The following is a 23,031-nucleotide window of genomic DNA, read 5'->3' as shown; positions in this document are numbered from 1 at the left end:
ACCCAAGGTGTAGGTTGTGCAAAGAGGCACCTGAGACGATCCAATACATAACTGCAGGGTGTAAGATGCTGGCAGGGAAAGCCTACATGGAACGCCATAACCAGGTGGCTCGCATAGTCTACTGAAACATCTGTGCGGAGTATGAGCTGGAAACCCCAAGGTCAAAATGGGAAACACCTCCGAAGGTGGTGGAGAATGACTGAGCGAAGATCCTGTGGGACTTCCAGATCCAGACAGACAAGATGGTAATGGCGAACCAACCAGATATCGTGATCATAGATAAAGGGCAGAGGAAAGCCGTTGTAGTGGATGTAGCGGTCCCAAGTGATGGAAACATCAGAAAGAAGGAACACGAGAAACTCGAGAAATACTCAGAGAGGAGCTGAAGAGAGCCTGGAAGGTAAAGGTGACAGTCGTGCCTGTGGTGGTCGCAGCACTCGGGGCAGTGACCCCCAAACTAGATGAGTGGTTGCAACAGATCCCGGGAACAACATCGGACATCTCAGTCCAGAAATGTGCAGTGCTGGGAAGAGCAAGGATACTGCGCAGACACTCAAGCTTCCTGGCATCTGGTAGAGGACCCGAGCTGAATGAGGGACGGACACCACCCGAGGGGGGTGAGACGAGGATTTTTTTTTTTAATACAGGTATAAAGTACATTTTTCTTTGCTCACACACAGACATACAACCACCCTCCCTCCAAAACACACACACACACGCACGCACACACACACACACACACACACACACACACACACACGCACACACACGCGCACACACACACACACACACACACACACACACACACACACACACACACACACACACACATTAACATGGTTATTTAAGTGGCTCTATTCCATGCTGATTAATTGCATTTAATAATTCACCACTGAACTTTAACAGAAGTCATCATCACAATCTTGTTAATTGCCTTGCTCCCCTCCTAAGGTCCACATACACAAGCGCCTGCACACGCATGCAAGCAGAGTTGTGTCATGTTTGTATGCTTGTGCTTTGTGAAATCATGCGGCAGTCCTATCTGTGTGACTGAACCCCACCCCTCCCCTTCTAAATCCAGGCATGCTTCCTGGCCAGTGTTCTTTGTGTGAAGCTGTTAATGAGGTGGCTATCTTAACGAGGGGCTGGCTGTGCACTGTTCGGGGGAGGCTGTGGAGGATGGGAGGGCAAATTGCATTGTAAGCAAAAAAGGACACCATAAAGCACAGAAGAATGTGTCAAATACTGTATTAAAAACATTGAGCTCTCCAGATGATTGCATGTAGAAAGCAAAGATTTGACGGTTGAACAATCTGTAGTGCAGTGGAGTGAATTTTTCAATGCATTTTTTTCAATGTGAATGTATGATTATGTGGGACTATTCTACACTTATCTAAGTACAGCTGAGGTCTCATTCGGGTGACCGAAGCTCCCCTAAAATGTTCTTAAGCCTCCTGTAAATGATTTGGTTGCATTTTTGCTGCATTTATATTTTTTAATTATCCTAATATATTGCTTTTTCTTTTAAGTACCAGATGTTCAGTATAAAGTTGCTCGAAAATCATTTTAAATACAGATACACTTCATGCATAATTATTTTCTTCAATATGAAAAGAAATCTGTGGGTTTCCCTTTTCTTCAGGGCACCCCTTGCTGTGCATCTCTGTCAAATGCAATCATATTCTGAAGTATCTATTTATTCTCGATCTAAATCCATGTATCATATAACTTCTATCTATCTACTGTATCTATCAATCTGAGAACCATCTATCACTATGGCATCAATTCCATTTGCTATGTATTCTTGATCTTTGATAAAAGTGCACCTGTGCGCGCACGTGTGTGTGTGTGTGTGTGTGTGTGTGTGTGTGTGTGTGTGTGTGTGTGCATGTACGTGTACGTGGGTCTTTACCTTCGGAGCAGTGTCCAAGCATGCATCCTTTTCTGACACTCAGCACAGCTCATCAGGAAGCTTGTCAGGGCAGGAAGGCGTACATCTTTGCTATCTGTGTTGAAGTGAAAAAATAAATGCCAAGTAAAAACATTTAATGTAGCAAATCTAACAATATTGAGGCTTTGTGCTTGTAAGAATTTGAAAAATTACACTAGTCAACAATTTTTGGGGACTTTTTTTTTCGCAGAGATAAAAGTAAACTTTTCTGATTCTGAATCTGCCACATTTTGTCTCAAGAACATCAGATTATCATGATAACAATACATTTCTCCTTTCTTCTTCCTACATACATTCTTGCTGCTGGAGGCTGTAAATTTCCCCATTGTGGGACGAATAAAGGATATCTTATCTTATTAAAATAAAATGTAACACTAACAAAGGTTATCATATTTATGAATTAAAGATCACTTTCATCAGCTGGTCGATTTTTTTTCTGAAACATCATAACAATAATCAAATCACACAAAAAAATAAGTTTAGCAATACATCAACCCATCTAAAATTCAAATTTGCCTTTGGTGGAGCTGCAAGATGCAAGATGCACATTTTGGATCTCTGGGGTTTGAATCTCAGCCGATTGGCTCTGCTGGCAACCAGTTCATTATTTGTACACACATGCCCTGATATTAACTGGTGACCAGTCCATGAGGCCAGCGGAGGACAGTGTCAGTACCTTTGTCTTCTCACTGTTCATTAAACATTGAACCTCTTCAGAATCATCATCAGAATTAAAATTTGTTTAGCAATGTGTTTGTTGCATGCGCCACATGCACAGATCCTCACACCAATTGGAAAGCATAAAAACTGTTGAGCATGAAGTGCTGTCTCCACAAGTGAAAATGCTTTTACTGACATTAACGGAGCTTGATTTTTTTTCCCACACTCTAGGTTACACTTCCACAAGTAAAAACTAATTTCTTCATTCAAACCCCCTAGCTCCATCCTCAGTTGTCATGCTAATGAAAGCCATCGTCACCATTTGCATGAGACTGGAGCGTCTAGGGTTGAAAATATGGAGGCTGCTTTCTCTATTTTTCATGAAAGTGTGCTTTTGACAAAACAACATATTTCTATGAACACTGTAGATGAAAATAATATGTTCCCATGAAATTATCCTCAATTCCCCAAACTTCCATAGAATATTTGCAATATATTTCCAAAATTCGGCATCGTAATTTGAATGTAAATAGTGCAGCAACACATGTAGATGGAAAATATAACTGTACTCAGTCATGTACATTTTATCCTCTGTGAAGAACAACTGGCGGCCCGGTAGTCCAGTGGTTAGCACGTCGGCTTCACAGTGCAGAGCTACTGGGTTCGATTCCAGCTCCGGCCTCCCTGTGTAGAGTTTGCATGTTCTCCCCGGGCCTGCGTGGGTTTTCTCCGGGTGCTCCGGTCTCCTCCCACATTCCAAAAACATGCGTGGCAGGCTGATTGAACACTCTAAATTGTCCCTAGGTGTGAGTGTGAGTGTGAGCGTGGATGGTTGTTCGTTTCTGTGTGCCCTGCGATTGGCTGGCAACCGATTCAGGGTGTCCCCCGCCTACTACCGCTGGGATAGGCTCCAGCACCCCCCGCGACCCTAGTGAGGATCAAGCGGTTAGGAAGATGAATGAATGAATGAAGAACAACTAATATTAGTGTCATACCGATGAGGTGGGAGGAATTAAGACGCCTCTTTTATCAGTCTTATACTGCCTACTGGTGTCCAGGGCAGGGACACCATACAGAACAATATTCAATTGATGCAGTGAAAAAGATGTGAGATTGGAGTCATTCATTCATTCATTTATCCTAACTAGGGTCGCTGGAGCCTATCCCAGCTGTCTTCGGGCAGTAGGCAGGGGATACCCTGAATAGGTTGCCAGCCAATCGCAGGGCAAAATTTTATTTTCACACGTCACTGAACGGGGTTTGACTCGCGCTGCCTGCACCGAAAGCTGGCTTACCGCTACACTACCAGTGACTGTGTGAGATTGGAGTGTTTTGAGTTATCCGTTTCTCAAAGTACCGCTGTAAATAGAGCATTTACGGCTTTGTAGGTCTTCTTCTGGCCGACGTGCCAAGGGAGTTTCCCCGGTTGTTTGACCTCCTTCACATGCATCGTGTAGATGATGTCATAGTGTTTTGAAACACTTCTGATACTCAATTTGAATGAATATCAAGTTTTATAAAGGATCGTCGGAGATAGGCACTCAGAAATAACGACAAGACACTTCTGGCTACCAACAATAGGCACTTTATTGGTCCCACACAGAAATGATAACACAGTTCCAACAAGTTGTATGAAGCTAAAGAACTCTTACCGTGTGCCAGTAGGGTGGAGAGCCAACACCCTCAGCAGAGTGAGCTTCAATACGAGCTAGGCGTTCGTACGGTAACCCATAGCGGACTCTGCTGAAGTAGCATCGCTCCCATCCTTTTATCGTCTAAAGTGTGTGCATCGGGAGGGGTGAGTGGCCATTCTCATCCCTCCCTACGCCACACTGTTTGTTGTGTAACCAAGTGGCACGGACTTGTAATTATTTACTTGCAATTATTCCAAAGCAGGTTCAAGAGTTTATCTCACTTGTAATCATTTAAAAGCATTCCAAAGGGTTTATCGTATTTGTAATCATTTGCAATTATTCCAAAGCAGGTTCAAGAGTTTATCTCACTTGTAATCATTTAAAAGTACAGTGCACTCCGCTTAATAGAACACCATTGGGCCGAAGCGCTTCTGTTCTACTAAGCGGAGTTTCTATTAACCGGAGACACTTTATTAGGTACTTTATTAGGTATTAGGTACACCTTCAGACACGTCGACGACCAAGTTATGCACGCAGAAAAACCCCTGCTGACGAGTTAGAAGAGATATTTCGACTGTGGACGTCCATATCTTTAATCAAACAACAAAACAACAACTTTAATCAACTTCAGTCAAACATCTCAAATCACGAGAAAATTTTCGTTACTTTTGTCTGGAAACAGGAGTCCGTAATTTTGCGGTTGACTTCCCTCTCAATGTGCTGGATAAGAGGGAAGTCCTGGAAACCGCGGGCATACCTTCTGAGAATCCGGCAATGCATCGTATCGTCTGAGTATGTCCTTCTTATCCGCAGGTGATAGCCCTCGTCTCTTGAATGAAGTTGAAGCCATTGTGACGTGCGTGTGTCTATGTGTGGAGTGACGCGTGCTACCTGTTACTGTACACGGCTAGAACTACCGCGTTTTCTCGCGATAGTGGTACAGTATCGCGATAGCTACACTTCGTCTCTCTCTCGTCTCTTGAATGAAGTTGAAGCCATTGTGACGTGCGTGTGTCTATATGTGGAGTGACGCGTGCTACCTGTTACTGTATACGGCTAGAACTACCGCGTTTTCTCGCGATAGTGGTACAGTATCGCGATAGCTACACTTCGAAAACCACTAGTTTACAATATTCATTGCTTACGGCCTGTTCTATTAAGCGGAGATCTGTTCTACTAAGCGGAGTATCTTTATAGGAAATTGCATTAGGCAAATCCGTTCCAGAGTCTTTTGCTCTATTAAGCGGATTATTCTATTAACCGGTGTTCTATTAAGCGGAGTGCACTGTATTCCAAAGGGTTTATCTCACTTGCAATCATTCCAAAGCAGGTTCAAGAGTTTACCTCTGAGAAGATATGCATTGGTTAAAGAAAACATCATAAAATATCTTAATATACCACATAGAAATCCTCCACCACCGCCACTTGCTTCCGCACTCTGGACGTGTAGCATATATCCCAGCCGATGCAAAAAAAAAAAAAAGCCATAGTAAAACAGTTTGTAGCATTTAAATAATAGTTTTCAATAAAGCTTTATGCTAAATGGTAATGCCCAAAGTTGTAGACTTCAGTAACATGACTTGTCTCAAGTCTGGCTCAGTTTGCCTATTTTAGGACTTGTATTGCTTCAAATCTCTGAAAGACTGAACTTCACTCATGGCTTTTTTAAAACAAACACATAATGTTTCTTGAATGTGCTTGGTATTCTGTTGATGTTATTTTTTTCAGTTTTAGTTCTAGTTACTTTTCATTAACTATAATAAGAACATTACATGGGACCTGCAAAAGAATACAGGTAGTATTTGATTTTCAGTTGCACATGATTAAAATGTGCTAAACAAATGCCCAACATTTGTGTTTTTTTTAAAGAAAACATCTACAAGTACATCGGTTTACCACATTTTGATCCTGTGCAACTTTAGTACGTGATGGAATTAAATAAATCCAAAGGATCTCTTTTTTCAGTGTTGTAACTTGAATTTCAAGACCAAAGTCTCAATAATGACTTGCGCATATGTGAGTTAGAGACACTTTTGTGAAACGTAAAGAAAAAAAATGTTTTGAAAATATTTATGGCGTTCAAAATCTTGTTCAGGCAAATGTTTCCAATACTGCACTTAGTTAAGTCAGCGCCACCTACTGCCTGAAGATTATCTCCGAGCTGGCAGACTCGTTGGCGCACTCTAGTGCACGTTTATTAGCAAGTCACTTTATTCTTGTACAAAGAATTGAAAACATGTTTTGCGTCATTTCACCCATTCTAAACATGACCTGTTGTTTTATGCTAATTAAATGCTTGTTTTCAAAACAACAGCCTTTTAATTTAATTAAACTCTGTAAAGGAAAAACAGCTCATAAAACAAAATGGCTTGTACATTTTACATGTTCACAGTAAAATTAATAAATTAAGTTTTAAAGTTTTTTTTAAATTCATGTAAACTGTTTAAACATTAAATAATGAATTATATACCAAAATAAATTGCTCAGTTATTTGTGATGCAAAAGACTAGTTCGGACATCGTGTAACTTTACAGAACAACATAAAATAAATACATTGAGAGATAATTAACAACCCGTATTGTTTTGTGTTTTTTGTTATTGTAAAGTGTCCTTGGGTGTCTTGAAAGGCGCTTATAAATAAAATGTATTATTATTATTATTAATTAAAATATTTATTTGAAATAGAAATTAAATCGGGCAATATACTGTATACAATATACAATACTGTAGATAATTCTAACACCATCTCCAATCAAATTTAGACTCTTCTGTGATTAAGGGCTATATAAATAGCTTTCATTTAATTTGGTTTTAAATTAAAAATGTTATCACACACAGGGTGCATGAAGTGAATGAAAATAGGAAGCAGAGCCGCAAACCGTCGTCTTGGCCGGCACGAGCAGGACTTTGGCGTCAGCGCGGTCGGTGCTGCCGGCCGCCCGCAGCGTTCCGACCCGAAAGCCTTTGGACTTGATCCACACTTGGCGTTCTTGTGCTTCTGCTGTGTGTGGAGGTCTTGCAACAGAGCCTGTAAGATGTTGTCGTACTTGCGCCGCGTCACCGTCTTCGTCTTGCCGGAATCCGCATACGTCGCAGGCACCACTGCCGGAACGTTCGGCCCCTGTCCTGTTCGTAATCCTGCTCCAGGTTCTGCGAAGTGTGGCTCGTTGACATGACTGGACTGAAGCACGCGCACCTTACTGACTTCTCTTTTAATGTGGGGAAACGAAGTGTGCTAAATAATGTGCGCGTGCATGTTGCAGGCGAACGACTTCTGCCCCACACGTGCAAGAAACAAAAAAAAAAGACAGCATCCACACTTGGGTATGTCGAATACGAATAAATAATGTAGGTCCAAATTATAATATATATATATATATATATTACACATACATATATACACATACATATATACACTGTATATAATTATTACTATAAACATTAAAAGCAGCAAAAACAAGGAAGACACAATAGCAACTTCTAACTATGAAGTTCTTCATAGTTTTAAACTATTAAATGAATCACAAATGAGGCATGGGGCATTTTATGTTCCACCCATCAAAATTTAAATAATCCACATATAAAATAATAAAAAAGGTGCAGTATTTTGAAAACCTGCCTCAAAACTCACTTGTATTCTTTGGCATTTGACTCAGCATGACTCAGATTTGTTCTTGGTTTTGCTGGTCGGTGCTTTCTACCGTCTTTGTTACCGATTTGTTGCTTTACTGTTGTATATGTTACTTGCTCCGTGTACAGCATTTTGTATGCAGCGATGGCTGTCTGAAAGTGCTCTATAAATACAGTTGAGTTGTGAGACCAACTCTTAAACAAACAAACAAAAAGAACGCTTGAGAATAGTTTTTAAAATACCAAATAAGTTGGAGTACCCCCTAAAATGCATTTTTTTCTCTTGCCCCGCTAAAACCAAATTGAATCAGTTAAAATGAAATGTAAATTTCTTTTTTTAAATATTATTTATTTCATGACTGTCTCAGTCAGTCACATGATGCTATTAAGAATGCTGGCGCCCACATCAGCCAGCCGCCACCTGTTTTGAAGGACACTGCTCTCACTTCCTGTTCCTCCTCCATCTGCTTCTTCTTCTTCAACAGACTTGAAATTTACATGCCAACCTCCACTAGTTTACCCAATCAGAACGCTGATGCAAGCCCATCCATTTTCTACAGTGCATATAGACAAACGATCATTCACATTCATACAATTTTTAATCAATGAACATATCCTCCCCAAGCATCGAACATGCAAAGCGGCCATGAGAATTCCTCACCAGCAGAAATCAATCAAATCTGTATGTGTGAAAAACAACATGTCCAGCATCACCTCCCTGAACACGGGTGCTCCACAAGGCTTTGTTAAAAGCTGCTGTTCATACTGATACCCCCTTGCCTGTAGTCCCATATACATCTCCAATTACAGTACTTCTGAAAGTTCGTGGATGACACAACTGTTGTGGGCCTCTTTTTTTTTTTCAATTAGGGTAAATTAATTAATCGGAAATACAATGCATGCGGCTCTTTGGCTGGTTCCATGCGGCTCCCCGACTTTCACACGACAATTGTACAATTGTCGAAAACGCCTCGGCAATGGCGCTGCCATTCAAACAACGGTGATTAATACACAGAACGTACTACGTCAGCCTATCATCCATCCCGTTACTTGATTGACATAGAGGTCAACCAATCAGATGACTGAATCTCCCCTCATGCGCAGACAACGGTGCGAAGTGCTAAACTAGTCAGCGAATTACCTCTCTTTTTAGGGCAGGGGTGCCTAATACGTCGATCGCAATCAACCAAGAGCCAGCAGACTGGTGCTAAGTCGACCGCTAGCGGTGGGAGGAGGAAATTGTGGGGGGCGGGGGGATTTGTGTGTTTGTGTCTTAAGGTTTTATTTATGTTCAAGCACTCCGGCTGTTGCTCGCCGTGTGTGCGCGAGTGCATAGTTGTGTGTCTGTGTCTTTTTGCAGTAACACAGTAAAAAAATTGGCTCTTCGTCTCTGACTGGTTGGCCGCCCCTAATCTACATTGTTAATGTACTACGTGTGTCTCTTTAAAAAATAAAAAAACCCACAAATGTTCTTGTTTTTTAACAGTAACGTGTAGATGCCACAGTGGGATTTTTGGAGAACATGACTTGGCAGGGCAACCACAAACTTTTCAACGAAGTTTATTCATGTAAACAGATTTTTTTTTCTGTATATTGTTGTGTATTCATTTTCGGCCACATTCCAAAAACCTGCATGGTACGTTAATTTTTCCGTACCGTTGAACGCAAATGTGAACACTTATTTGTCTATTTGCGCCCTGTCATTGGCTGGTAACCAGTTAAGGGGGTAAACTGCCTCTCGCCCAAAATCAAATTGGATAGGTTCCAGCCCACCCGTGATTATCCAGATTATGGATGGATGCATGTTCATTGTCTTGGTGGCACGTTTGAGACTAAAATGTGTCATGGCTTGTGGAAATTGTGCCCAAACACACAAGACATACATGTACACACAAAAAGGCGAAAGGCTACATAAGCAAACACACACACTCAGCTAAACGAGTCCATGCTGGCTTTGGCTCTCTCCATTTCATGCAGGAAGTTGTAAAACTGGGGCAGTGTCAATTCTGAAATATCCAAAGAAAATGAATCAAACGTCAGTGCCATTTGAATGACCCACAATACACTTAGTTTGTTGTTATCCAGTTAAACCCCCCAAACCCCACCCCTTAAATCATTATCAGCTTTCTCACAAGGAACAATTCCTTACCCATGTAGAGATTTTCTGTGGTATTCCCCTTCTGGACAACCAGTTTGAGCTGCAAACAAGAAGACAAAGAAACCATTTGGCATAAACGCACAATGTCTAACTACGCCATTTTTTTTTTGCTAATGCTAATATTACAATGAAAACATGAGGCCTAGGTTCTATTTGGTCAGACACAGACTAATTTAAATGTGTCCAAAATAAAAAAAGCACACATTATTATGCTCCAAGGTCAACAGTGTGTGTGTGTGCGTGTATTACCTGCAGAAAGATGTTGCTCATTTTTTGAAACTCGCTAGTACCGACAGTCACTGTGGAGTCACAAATGTTGTACATCAAAACACAAAACATTTTTAACTGAAACGTTATTGATCAAAATATCAAGGCTTCAAATCAAATATATATATGTGTGTATTTAAATATTTTTTTTAAGTTGAAATCTTCAAAGACAAACATTATATCACGCAAGTCTTTCTCATCCATTGCACATAGTGTCTCTGATTTTGTCACTGAGACGGCATAGCTGTGATGAGAATCAACTACCAATACTTTGTTACTGTACTTAAGTAGACTTTTCAGGCATCCTCACTGCCCATCTTCAAAGCCCTCCTCAAAACTCACTTGTATTCTTTGGCGTTCGACTCAGCATGACTTAGATTTGTTCTTGATTTTACTGTTTCGTGCTTTCTACCGCCTTTATTACCGATTTGTCTTACTGTTTATTGTGCATGTTAAATCGCTCCATGTACAGCACTTTGTATGCAGCGATGGCTGTTTGAAAGTGCTCTATAAATACTGTTGACTTGACTTGATGTGTACTTTACTTGATTATTTTTTCTGACAACTTATGACTTTAACATTCTACACTCAAAAACAGATATCTGTTCTGCATTCTTGGCTTATTTAAGAATGATTTGTGGCAAATGTCTTGTGGCTCGTGCCAATTTAATAAGCACCAGTATTTGGCATTTAAAAAGTGTATTCTGAAAGAATACATACAAGTATGGTGTAATTTTATTTCTGTTATCAATGGCATATTTGTGAACGCTGGCGCGTTTTGGCTGCCGCTGCTCAACCCGTATTGTTTTGTGTTTTTTGTTATTGTAAAGTGTCCTTGGGTGTCTTGAAAGGCGCTTATAAATAAAATGTATTATTATTGTTAACATTATGCAGTTTTTAATCCTCTGTTCACAATGGCAGCAAAGCCATTGGACCATTTTTACATAATACAAACTGGATACAGCAGACTCCTGCTATTCATGGCGGGTAGGAACTGGACCAGCCTACAAATAGCAAAAAGCCGCATTTAAGTGATGGCCATTGAATAAATAAAAATACATTTAAAAGTTTGTGTGTTCCAATGATCCTAGGAGCTAAGTTGTCTGGGGCTTTTATGCCCCTGGCAGGGTCACCCATGGCAAACAGGTTCTAGGTGAGGGGCCAGACAAAGCACGGCTCAAAGACCCCTGATGAAGATTAAAATAAATGGATCGAAGTTTCCCTTGACCAGACGCGGGTCACCGGGGTCGCCCTCTGGAGCCAGGCCTGGAGGTGGGGCTCGTTGGCAAGCCTGGTGGCCGGGCCTACACCCATGGGGCCCGGCCGGGCACAGCCCGAAGAGGCAACGTGGGTCCCCCTTCCCATGGGCTCACCACCCATGAGAGGGGCCAAAGGGGTCGGGTGCAATGTGAGCTGGGCGGCAGCCAAAGGCGGGGACCCTGGCGGTCCGATCCTCGGCTGCAGAAACTAGCTCTTGGGACATGGAATGTCACCTCTCTGGCAGGGAAGGAGCCCGAGCTGGTGTGTGAGGCAGAGAATTTCCGACTGGATATAGTCGGACTTGCCTCCACACACAGCCTGGGTTCTGGTACCAGTTCTCTCGAGAGGGGTTGGACTCTCTTCCACTCTGGAGTTGCTCACGGTGAAAGGCGCAGAGCAGGTGTGGGCATACTCATTGCCCCACGGCTCAGTGCCTGTACATTGGGGTTCACACCGGTAGACGAGAGGGTTGCCTCCCTCCGCCTCCGGGTGGGTGGACGGGTCCTGACTGTTGTTTGTGCATATGCACCAAACAACAGCTCAGCATACCCACCCTTTTTAGAGTCCTTGGAGGGTGTGCTGGAGAGTACTCCTGCTGGGGACTCCCTTGTTCTGCTGGGGGACTTCAATGCTCACGTGGGCAATGACAGTGAGACCTGGAGGGGCGTGATTGGGAGGAACGGCCCCCCCGATCAGAACCCGAGTGGTGTTTTGTTATTGGACTTCTGTGCTCGACACGGATTGTCCATAACGAACACCTTGTTCAAACATAAGGGTGTCCATATGTGCACTTGGCACCAGGACACCCTAGGCCGCAGTTTGATGATCGACTTCGTAGTTGTATCATCGGATTTGCGGCTGCATGTTCTGGACACTCGGGTGAAGAGAGGGGCGGAGCTGTCAACTGATCACCACCTGGTGGTGAGTAGGCTCCGATGGTGGGGGAAGATGCCGGTCCGTCCTGGCAGACCCAAACGTATTGTGAGGGTTTGTTGGGAGCGTCTGGCGGAATCCCCTGTCAGAAGGAGTTTCAACTCCCACCTCCGACAGAGCTTTTCCCATGTTCTGGGGGAGGCGGGGGACATTGAGCCCGAGTGGACCATGTTCCGTGCCTCTATTGTTGAGGCGGCCAATCTGAGTTGTGGCTGTAAGGTGGTTGGTGCCTGTCGTGGCGGCAACCCCCGTACTCGCTGGTGGACACCAGCAGTAAGGGATGCCGTCAAGCTGAAGAAGGAGTCCTATCGAGCCTTTATGGCCTGTGGGACCCCAGAGGCAGCTGACGGGTATCGACTGGCCAAGCGGAACGCAGCTTCGGTGGTCGCCGAGGCAAAAACCCGAGCGTGGGAAGAGTTCGGTGAGGCCATGGAAGCCGACTTCCGGACGGCTTCGAGGAAATTCTGGTCCACCATCCGACGTCTCAGGAGGGGGAAGCAGTGCACCACTAACACTGTGTACAGTGGGGATGGGGCGCTGCTGACTTCGACTCGGGACGTTGTGAACCGGTGGGCAGAGTACTTCGAAGACCTCCTCAACTCCACCAACACGACTTCCTTAGAGGAAGCAGAGCCTGGGGACTCTGAGATGGGCTCTCCTATCTCTGTGGCTGAAGTCACCGATGTGGTTAAAAAGCTCCTCGGTGGCAAGGCCCCAGGGGTGGATGAGATCCGCCCGGAGTTCCTCAAGGCTCTGGATGTTGTGGGGCTGTCCTGGTTGACACGCCTTTGCAACATCGCGTGGTCAACAGGGAGAGTGCCTCTGGATTGGCAGACCGGGGTGGTAGTCCCTCTTTTTAAAAAGGGGGACCGGAGGGTGTGTTCCAACTACAGAGGGATCACACTCCTCAGCCTCCCTGGTAAGGTCTATTCAGGGGTGCTGGAGAGGAGGGTCCGTCAGGAAGTCGAGCCTCAGATTGAGGAGGAGCAGTGTGGTTTTCGTTCCGGCCGTGGAACAGTGGACCAGCTCTACACCCTTAGCAGGGTCCTCGAGGGTATGTGGGAATTCGCCCAACCAGTCTACATGTGTTTTGTGGACTTGGAGAAGGCGTTTGACCGTGTACCTCGGGGAGTTCTGTGGGGGGTGCTTCGAGGGTATGGGGTACCGAACCCCCTGATACGGGCTGTTCGGTCACTATACCACCGATGTCGAGTTTGGTTCGCATTGCCGGCAGTAAGTCTGAATCGTTTCCAGTGGGGGTAGGACTCCGCCAAGGCTGCCCTTTGTCGCCGATTCTGTTCATAACTTTTATGGACAGAATTTCTAGGCGCAGCCGAAGCGTTGAGGGGGTTCGTTTTGGGGGCCTCAGTATTGCATCCCTGCTTTTTGCAGATGATGTGGTGCTGTTGGCTCCTTCAAACGGGGCTCTCCAACTCTTACTGGAGCGTTTCACAGCCGAGTGTGAAGCGGTTGGGATGAAAATCAGCACCTCCAAATCTGAAACCATGGTCCTCAGTCGGAAAAGGGTGGAGTGCCCCCTCCGGGTCGGGGAGGAGATCTTGCCCCAAGTGGAGGAGTTCAAGTATCTTGGGGTCTTGTTCACGAGTGGGGGCAGGAGGGAGCGGGAGATCGACAGGCGGATCGGTGCAGCGTCTGCTGTGATGCGGACGTTGTATCGGTCTGTCGTGGTGAAGAAGGAGCTGAGCCAAAGGGCGAAGCTCTCAATTTACCGGTCGATCTACGTCCCAACCCTCATCTATGGTCACGAGCTATGGGTCGTGACCGAAAGAACGAGATCCCGGATACAAGCGGCCGAAATGAGTTTTCTCCGCAGGGTGTCCGGGCTCTCCCTTAGAGATAAGGTGAGAAGCTCGGTAATCCGGGAGGGGCTCAGAGTCGAGCCGCTTCTCCTCCACATCGAGAGGAGCCAGATGAGGTGGCTTGGGCATCTGATTCGGATGCCTCCTGAGCGCCTCCCTGGTGAGGTGTTCCGGGCATGTCCCACCGGGAGGAGAACCCGGGGAAGACCCAGGACACGCTGGAGAGACGATGTCACCCAGCTGGCCTGGGAACGTCTTGGGATCCCCCGGGGAGAGCTGGAAGAAGTAGCTAGGGAGAGGGAAGTCTGGGCTTCCCTGCTAAAGCTGTTGCCCCCGCGACCCGGCCCCGGATAAGCGGTAGATGATGGATGGATGGATGGATGGATGGATGGATGGATGGATGGATGGATGGATGGATGGATGGATGGAGTGAAATATTCTTCAAAAAACACTGATAAGACATTTAGGTTGTGTTTTGCACGAAAAACGGTGGATGACAACAACAACAACAACAAAAATTAAATAAAGAAAAAGATTGGAGAGGAAAAAAAAACCGAGAAAATGCAGATTTGTGGATGCTGAACCGGAAGTATCCATGGGGCCTTGTCTTTATTTTATAACACCTATGTAAATAATTATAAAATTATATATTTTTTTAATAGCAAACTGAGATATTGTAACTCTACAGAATAATTGTAATAATATTTATATTACTACAGTTAACATTACTATTATCATAATTCATCGCACCACCAAACTTCCATTCCATGTCCACCAGCCGGTTGACGGTCAGCGTCTGCCGCATCGCCAGTCGGCACAGTGTCGCACGATGTTCTGCCCACTGCAAGGTAGGACAGGCATTAGTGAGACTGGACCGACCCCCAGGAGAGGACTGCCTTCGAAATAGAAGAATATGTGACATCGCAGTATATCCCTGGGGAACCCACGGTTTGACCCCTATAAATTCTGCTACTCAAATGCTACTCTTAAATCCCAAAGGGTCAAATTTGGCCCTAATGCTAAATTAGGATTAAATCATTCAATATTTGAAAAAACATATATTTTGGTGTTCAGTGAACATATAGCAGTCATTTAATATATAATTAATCATGTTTCAAAGAAGAAAAGGCTTCTTGGGTTCTCCAGGGATATTCACGACAAGGAGAGAAACCGAGAGACCTGTTGTGAAAAGTGAGCAGCCTTGTCCTCGTGAAGTCCTGCAGCAGCAAAAAAAAAAAAGAATTTGAGTGTACAGCAGTGCCTTGAAGTACACGTGAACCCCCTTATGAGCTGCAAGCAATTTGTTGTCCCTCTGATCTTAAGTTTACTGACCAACTAAATTTGATTGTTTTAACTTTCTTTGTTTTTGTAGATCTGTCTATCTCTGACTAATATTGCACAATATTGAGTCACTTACAGTAGAAATACTATTCTTTGTTTGTGTCTGCATGACTATTAAACCGTCACCCGGCGGCCGAGGAGGGTACACCAGGGGGAGCAGCACAATGAGATGGATTACAACATTAAATCATACAGACCTAAAGTCTGCAGGTCTTCTTTCAGCTGCTCAGCCGTCAGGTTTCTCTTCATTGCACCTGAATAGGAAACAAACCTGCTTTTTATGTTTTCACCATAGAATCAGCTTACGTGACATATAAGTTAACATGGTATTGAATGAATATTAAGAACACAATTAAAAGGAAATAAAAGTTGTCACCTTCTGAAAATAAACTAGTGTCTTTTCAAAATTAAACACATAATATTAAGGAGAACAAAAAGCTTGTCAAATATTTTCCAAGATAAAAGCTGGTCAATTTTCAAGACTGGAGTCATAAAAATGTGAAAACAAATTAGTCAGTCTCTGTTTAAGAAAAAAAAGTAGTGTACATTTGCGATTAAAGGTTTAATTGTGATTGTTTCTTAAATTTAAGTTATATTATTATGACAATAGTTATGTATTTTCGGGGGGAAAGTAGTATGATTTCAAGATTAAAGTCATAACATTATAAAATGTGTGTGTGTGTGTGTGTGTGTGTGTGCGTGTGTGTGTGTGTGTGTGCGTGCGTGTATGTGTGTGTGTGTGTGTCATGGTCACCCTGTGGCAAAAGAATGACACTCTTCATGAGGTTCTTGAGCAGTCCTGTGCTCATCCTATGTTCACTTGCAAAGTCGCTCAGCTGCTGCATCAACTTCTCTGTCTATACACACATGTACACATGCACAAATTCAATTAACTCGTCCGCTTATAATATGTAAACATATTCTCCAATTATTATACACGTGTAGAATATTATTAAGCAAACTTATCTGCTCGTTGGGCTAACATGCTTATCTTTGGGCTTTTATTACTCTCTTCAATATGACGCTGTGTGTTCAAATCCCTCTCGTACTTTCACTATTCAGGTTCCTATGCGGGCTCCCTCTAGCGGTACTCAGTGTGCGTGGTATTTATGAAAGTTGTTAGTAATGAACGCATGAAACGATCGCTTCTCAAAATGCTTTCTTACCACCCCAAAACACGACACTTAAGGACGGTGGGTTTTTCTTCCCCCAAAATGTTCTGTTGTTGTGTGTTTAAGGACACCAACATTTTCACTTCGATCCAATACTTGCATAAAGTACCTCGAGAACGGTACTGAAATGTTTGAGAACCACTGTATTATACTCTTAGCATCCTCGTGCCTTTTGAAAGGTACAGAATAAAACATAATAATGTGCACATAGTGGATATTATTAACCTAAGTCTAACTACATTTTCCTCAGGATCCTTCGACTATATTTCTGTCAAACACAGCAAATCATGTAGCCATTTGGTTGTGTGTGTTTACCTCTTTAGGCTCTAACAAAAACTGGAAGAGGATTTCCACCAGACGAAGAAATTGCTGTAAATTAACAAATGTTTGTGACGAATCGATCATTGCTCGACAAGCATTGAAAGGATGGCTTGTGATTGTATGTCATCCGTTCAACCTTTGGCAAAATTAGCCGGATGTCCACAAAAATTTCGCTCGGTTTACCTGCTCGTTGAATTTGTTAAGGTTGTGGAAGTCGCCGCTGACAGAATGCGGTAAAGCATCGTTAGTGCAGTGAAGCTGCATTTTTAAAAACACTTAACGTTTTTGTTTTTTTTAACTTCGCCGCAAACCCGGAAAAGACTGAAGAAGCTTTTCATATCCACTTCCGGGTTAACCATGTCGGATTGAGAAAGTAAATTTGTCCTAGTGCTTATTGTACGTCAACAGCGTTGCCATCTTCAATGTGTCAAAGTAATCTTAAAACCGTCATATTTTAAAGCTTTGGAGGGGGGAAATATCAGACCAAATGACATTCTTGGATTTTGATTTTGGGAGTCATCTTGTCAGTAGTTTATAGAAAAAAACTAACATGTTTATTTTACGACCAAAACATAAACTGCAAAATCTGACAAATTGATGATTCTCCCATATTTATAATATTGTGTTTAGGTTTGGGGAGACAATTACAAGAGCTCATAACAATCATCAATTTCGTTACAAAAAAGAGCAATAAAGATCATCATATTATTTCTTTTGAACCATATAATAGCCACAATTATTCAAGTTAGTAAACAAATATCAACATGTGACACTTCGATAAATAAATGTACACTTTCAAAAAACACTTCTTCAACATTTCCATGGAATCACAATAGCCTGCTTCTTGTTAGCAATTTCAGAACAAGACCGCAGGTTACTCATCTGAACAGGGGCTTTGTAATGCTTCGGGCGCAATGTTGGTGACCCCTAAAGCAGTACCACCAAGAATAACGCTAACAGGATGTATCCTGTTGTAGCATCCGAGTTTAAAGGGAAGAACCACTGCGTGGGTTGGGTGTATAGTTTGAATACATTTGTGTATAAATTTCAATCTGAGAAATTCGTTTTTAACTATTAGTTAATTAATCAGAATCAAAATCATCTTTCTCAGCCATGTATGTAGAAAATACAAGGAATTTGTCTCCGGTAGTACAGGCTACACTAATATTGCAACAACAAGCAACTATGATAAACAAGGACATGGCATACAAGTATCGAAAGACTTTGTAATGGTATCATTGTGCCGTAGTACCACCCACTGAGAGCTGTGCGACAATGTGCAGAGTATAATGAATGAATTAATGAATTAATTGTAAGCTATTTTACACGCGTTACATGTTTCCATTATTATTTTTAACCTCATCAACTTCCTGGTCCAACTGTCCATTTGAGCACAAAAGTTGTGCCACACCTGGTGAAACCTGAGGCCAGAAATTCACCTTGGCTTTTTTCGCAACGGAAGAGAGAACGCCCCGCCCGCCACGGAGGAGGTGGCCGAGAAGTGGGTGCTGCTTCGGGGGGTGATTGAAAGCGCGGCAGTGAGACCGTGGGGATCTGCTGTAGCACGTTCCCTCTGCGTGATAAACTCGTGCACAACAACGTCCACTTGTGGAACATTGCACGGCGAGAAAGCGTAATTATTTTCATCCTGGATGCTTATGTAAGTGTTTTCCTTCCCATATACACATGATAATGTCCACCTGACTCTTTGACTGTAATTGACGCGTTACGACAATGTGGCGTGTTCCATGCATGCATGCTTTACAGCACAGGACACACACCCACGTGTAGGTGTCGAAACTTTTCTGCCCTTCCGACACGTTCTTGTTTTTGTAAACCTAGTAAATGGTTTGAGTATTAAGCAGAAATCTTGAGTCGAAATGGCGGTGAGACTTGTGGAAGCTGAAGTCCACACTGTCTTTGGCTGAATTGCCCACAGGAGAACACGAGCGGGCCAACTTTTAAGCTCAATTTGAAACAGAAAAAAAAAGAACAGCCCCGGGTCCATTTGGTGTACTTTATACTGTAGTTTTAATTGTATACTTACTAGGGCTGGGTGATATGACCTTCACATAAAATGTCTGATTTTGTTAATCATTTTCACATTGTTGTCATTATCACAAGAAAGAAGGACGGTGGAAGACAACCTCAGATGTCAAGACATGGTGCTCAAAAGCAGTGATTTAGCATAGGTTTAAAACTTTTGACCCAAATATCATTTACAACGCTGGTCTATTTGGTGTACTTTATACTGTTGTTTGAATTTTACATCTACTAGGGCTGGCTGTTATGACCTTCACATATTTTCTCTGATTTTGTGAACAATTTTGACATTGTTGTCATTACCACAAGAAAGGGGGACGGTAGAAGACAATCACAGATGTCAAGACACGGTGCTCACTTATATGTTCCAAAAGCAGTGATTTAGCATACGTTTGAAACTTTTGACCCAAATATAATTTTCAAGGCTGGTCCATTTGGTGTACTTTCTGTCATTTTCATTTTATAGCTACTATGGGTTGGGTGTTATGGCCTTCACATAAAAACTCAGATTTGTTAATAATTTTCACACTCTTGTCATTATCACAAGAAAGGAGGACGTTGGAAGACAATCACAGATGTCAAGACATGGTGCTCACTCATGTGTTCCAAAAGCAGTGATTTAGCATACGGTGGAAATTTTTGACCCAAATATCAAACTACAATGGAAAATACTTAAGATATGTTGTATGTTGTCAGCTAACTTAACTCCCTTCCAAATAAGCAGCACTAGAGCAAATTACAAAAAAATAAAATAAAAAAGCCAAGAGGTTTCAAGTTGGTTATTGTCACCCCAGTTGAAGTTTACAATCAAACTAAACATAAAACAAAGAGAATTACACCTCGTGACCTTGAATCAACCACATAGCTTAGTATTTCAGTCAGATACCTTGATTCCAGCTTTAAATAGCATCTCTGTTGCAGGGCTATGACCCTTGAAGCAACAGATTTAACCCAAACGTTTCAGGAAGACAGTAGGTAAACTAACAGCACTCCCGACATACTGTGACATACTCAACGATTGGTTGGTTCTGAGGAGTCTGGGCTGCAATATGAAGTCGCCGCTGAAAGTCTGTCTTGTCCGAATTTTTGTTCATGTTGCTGCATAGTGTGACATGTTCTACCTTGTCCTTTGATTGGTTTTTCGGCATTGACCAATAGGAAGACAATTCCCTCCTACTGATGACGAAAGACTGGATGTGGCACACACAATCAGAATGTGGTGTACCATATTTAAAAAGTGACTTGAACAAAATTGGAAATATTGCCAAGTATACATAGCTTTTAAACTCATGCTAAGTTTGCCAACTGCAAAGCTAGTAACTAATTCAATGCAAAGAAGGTGCATTGAACACAAATGTATTACCTCAAGTTCTTTTTGGAGAATAGACATTCTATACCGCCTTCCCCCCACCAACCAGGAACGCGTCCATGATTTATTTTCTTTATTTTGTATGCCTTTTCTGAACATAGAAACAACGTACACGGAAATAATGTCTCCGTGAACATGACTTAGACAGCTGCTTGTCCGTCCTTCCCGACGCACCTGTGTCGATGGACTCATTTCTGACGGAAGCACGCAACAATTGGACTGGGTCTGGTCGGTGATGGACTTGGAGTGAGACATTTCACCCAGTCCAAGACACAGAAGAATATTTATCCGATAGTATGACAGCATGAATGACAAAAAAGCTGTGTGGTTTGGCAAGGTGTTCATGGTACCCAAAGGCGGCCATGACAGGCCCACCAGGCCCATCATCATTCAGTTGATGCAGTGTCGCAAAAATGTTTTTTTCTATATCATTTTGTTATGACTGTATGTTTTTTAATAAAGTACAATATTATGTACTGCTATCTTTCCTAATTAAAAAAGTGGTACTTGGTATAAAATGATTTGAGAACCACTGTTTTAGCAGATCCGTGCCTGTAGCACATGCAGTAGACACATGGACAAATACAGTACAAATATACACCCGTACACACTTTTTTGTCAATTTTAGCAAACTGAGATTTGAGACTGTGCTAAGGGAGTGGGGGTCCACCCTATGTGACGCTGATACAGGAAGTATGTTTTTGCTCAGCAGAGTCACGTGAGACGCCTGCATGCAGAATGGCTGCCATTTTGTTGAGTTGACCGAGCATAAAGTGATCCCAAAGTACATGACTGACAAAGAATTTGGCCCCCAGTGTGAACCCATGCCCCCCCCCCCACTCCACACACACACACATACAAATTGAACTCTACACGCACACACGTTTAGGAAGTGAACAAACCCTTCCATAATCTCCAGCCAGCAGTCTTTGATGAGGACCCCCCTTCCCTTGATGCCCCCCACCTCTTGATGGGCCCCTCTGGAACCTCTGTTGTTGCACCCAATGCTTTAGTAAAAAGTTCAAGTAAAAAAAGGTCAATACTGTACGTTTGTCCTTTGAGTCGGAAAAAAATGCTCAACTACAACAATACCGATAACAACATAAATTATGCTCTGCAAAATAGATAATGAACTTTCCTGCTACGTTGAAGTGAAATTTGTTGTTAAAATTTTCAGCAATGACAAGTCGCTACTACGAGTGTAACAAACAAGATTTTAACCTGAAAATCAGTTTTGATTGAAAGCATCTAAGTGCATCGAGCGTCTGCCAATGTCATTTTCCTGTTGCCTTAAATGTTGCTGCCTTAAAGAATTGAAATCCTTTTGCAAAGGTTCTTCAGGAGTAGTCGATGACTAAGGGGCCTTCAAAATTGCAGCTAGATACCTTTGCTAAGCATTTGTAGAATTCAAATGATCCTATCCTTTAAGTATGTCCTGGTCATCTAGCTTGCAAAGGACAGGAAAGGAAATTTCCTCTGCAAAAACGAGAATTCTAAGAGGTCCCTACTTTCAGTTTCTCTTTTGACCATGCATTGAAGTAGCAGCAACAAAGACAGATAAACAATTTAATAAAACTATACCACCGATTCCACAAGATGGCTTCAAAGTAATAATTTTATTCCTCTGGCCTGAGGCCAAAAACAGTGATTGGTAAGATTTTCAGCGCATAACAAGAGGATAGCTTGAGATACCAAAACAAATTTGTGAATTTGCGAATGCTGAACCGCAAATATGCCAGGATTCAACAAAAGTGATCATTCGGTTCAACACAATCGCGATGTAAAATTTTCGGAGAATTTCATCTCTCCTAGAATATTCCCCTCTTGTAATGTTTGTGTTTGTGATGGATATTTTCGAAGAAGCTGAGGGCTTCCTGAGGTCTGCTGGCATGTATACACACACACGCACACACACACACACACACACACACACAAACACACACACACACACACACGCACACACAGTCTAGTATTGACTTATGCTGCTCATGTGCATGCAGGCTGAATGTAATTAATCCTCACACAATGCAAAAAAGAATGTGGCTCGAACACACGGTGGCGTGTTTTTTGGTTTTGTCGGAGGTTCATTTCGGCATGTCAGTGCTTGTTTTTTTGTATTTCTTCGAGTCGACGGGTCACTTTAACCCATGCTAAAAGGGCAAACCACGGCAAGTAAATTACCTTGGCCTTTCACAGTTAAATGTAATCAATAAACATCCTTAAAATTTCAATTAATTCATTGAAAGACAAAAGATTATGACACATAGTAGTATTTATTTAAATATTGATTTTACCAATGATGTATTTGTTTCATGTCATTTATAAAACTATTAATTTTGTTAAATAAGATAAAGCGGCAATGAGTTCCTTGTGGTTTAACGTGTTGCTGTGCCAGAAAATGAGAAGTGACAGTAAATACTTAAATGCACCATAAATTTCTTTTTAAAAAAAAGAGAGAATAAAATAAAGAGA

General features: G+C 42.5%; 2 protein-coding genes across 4 annotated transcripts in view; one reads left to right on the top strand and one right to left on the bottom strand.

The window, feature by feature from the left end:
• Nucleotides 1-9,419: 9,419 nt before the first annotated feature.
• commd7 (COMM domain containing 7) lies at nt 9,420-17,512 on the bottom strand. 2 transcript variants are annotated; one of them, XM_052056998.1, is made up of 9 exons: nt 17,331-17,507; nt 17,142-17,195; nt 16,409-16,511; nt 15,852-15,908; nt 15,493-15,530; nt 15,064-15,154; nt 10,283-10,332; nt 10,025-10,073; nt 9,420-9,881 (listed from the first exon to the last, which is right to left on the bottom strand). In XM_052056998.1, the coding sequence occupies exons 1-9, from the start codon at nt 17,409-17,411 to the stop codon at nt 9,805-9,807; spliced, it is 600 nt and encodes a 199-aa protein (XP_051912958.1). In that variant the 5' UTR covers nt 17,412-17,507; the 3' UTR covers nt 9,420-9,804. The 2 variants fall into 2 exon arrangements, with proteins under 2 accessions (XP_051912958.1, XP_051912959.1); XM_052056999.1 differs by lacking the exon at nt 17,142-17,195 and having other exon boundaries at nt 17,331-17,512.
• A 1,106-nt stretch (nt 17,513-18,618) lies between these two features.
• The window catches only part of LOC127595425 (DNA (cytosine-5)-methyltransferase 3B-like), a 28,292-nt gene continuing 23,879 nt past the window's right edge, over nt 18,619-23,031 (top strand). Inside the window, exon 1 of one of the 2 annotated variants that reach the window (XM_052056912.1) lies at nt 18,619-18,807. In XM_052056912.1, the coding sequence (XP_051912872.1) occupies nt 18,800-18,807 (8 nt within the window). In that variant the 5' untranslated portion in view covers nt 18,619-18,799. The remainder of the gene's footprint in view (nt 18,808-23,031) is intronic. The other variant, XM_052056911.1, reaches the window with a different exon arrangement.

This window comes from Hippocampus zosterae, chromosome 2 (genome assembly GCF_025434085.1).
Source record: "Hippocampus zosterae strain Florida chromosome 2, ASM2543408v3, whole genome shotgun sequence".
Taxonomy (NCBI): Eukaryota; Metazoa; Chordata; class Actinopteri; order Syngnathiformes; family Syngnathidae; genus Hippocampus; species Hippocampus zosterae.
The sequence above is the reverse complement of the archived record's forward strand: the minus strand, read 5'-3'. Positions and strand labels throughout refer to the sequence as shown.

Coding starts and splice junctions, on each gene's coding strand:
- commd7 (XM_052056998.1), bottom strand. CDS start 17,411: ATGCAGCTTCACTGCACTAACGATGCTTTACCGCATTCTGTCAGCGGC. Junction 10,333..15,063: donor CATGGAATGGAAGTTTGGTG/GTGCGATGAATT, acceptor GTGACTCCACAG/TGACTGTCGGTACTAGCGAG. Junction 10,074..10,282: donor TGAGCAACATCTTTCTGCAG/GTAATACACGCA, acceptor TCTTGTTTGCAG/CTCAAACTGGTTGTCCAGAA.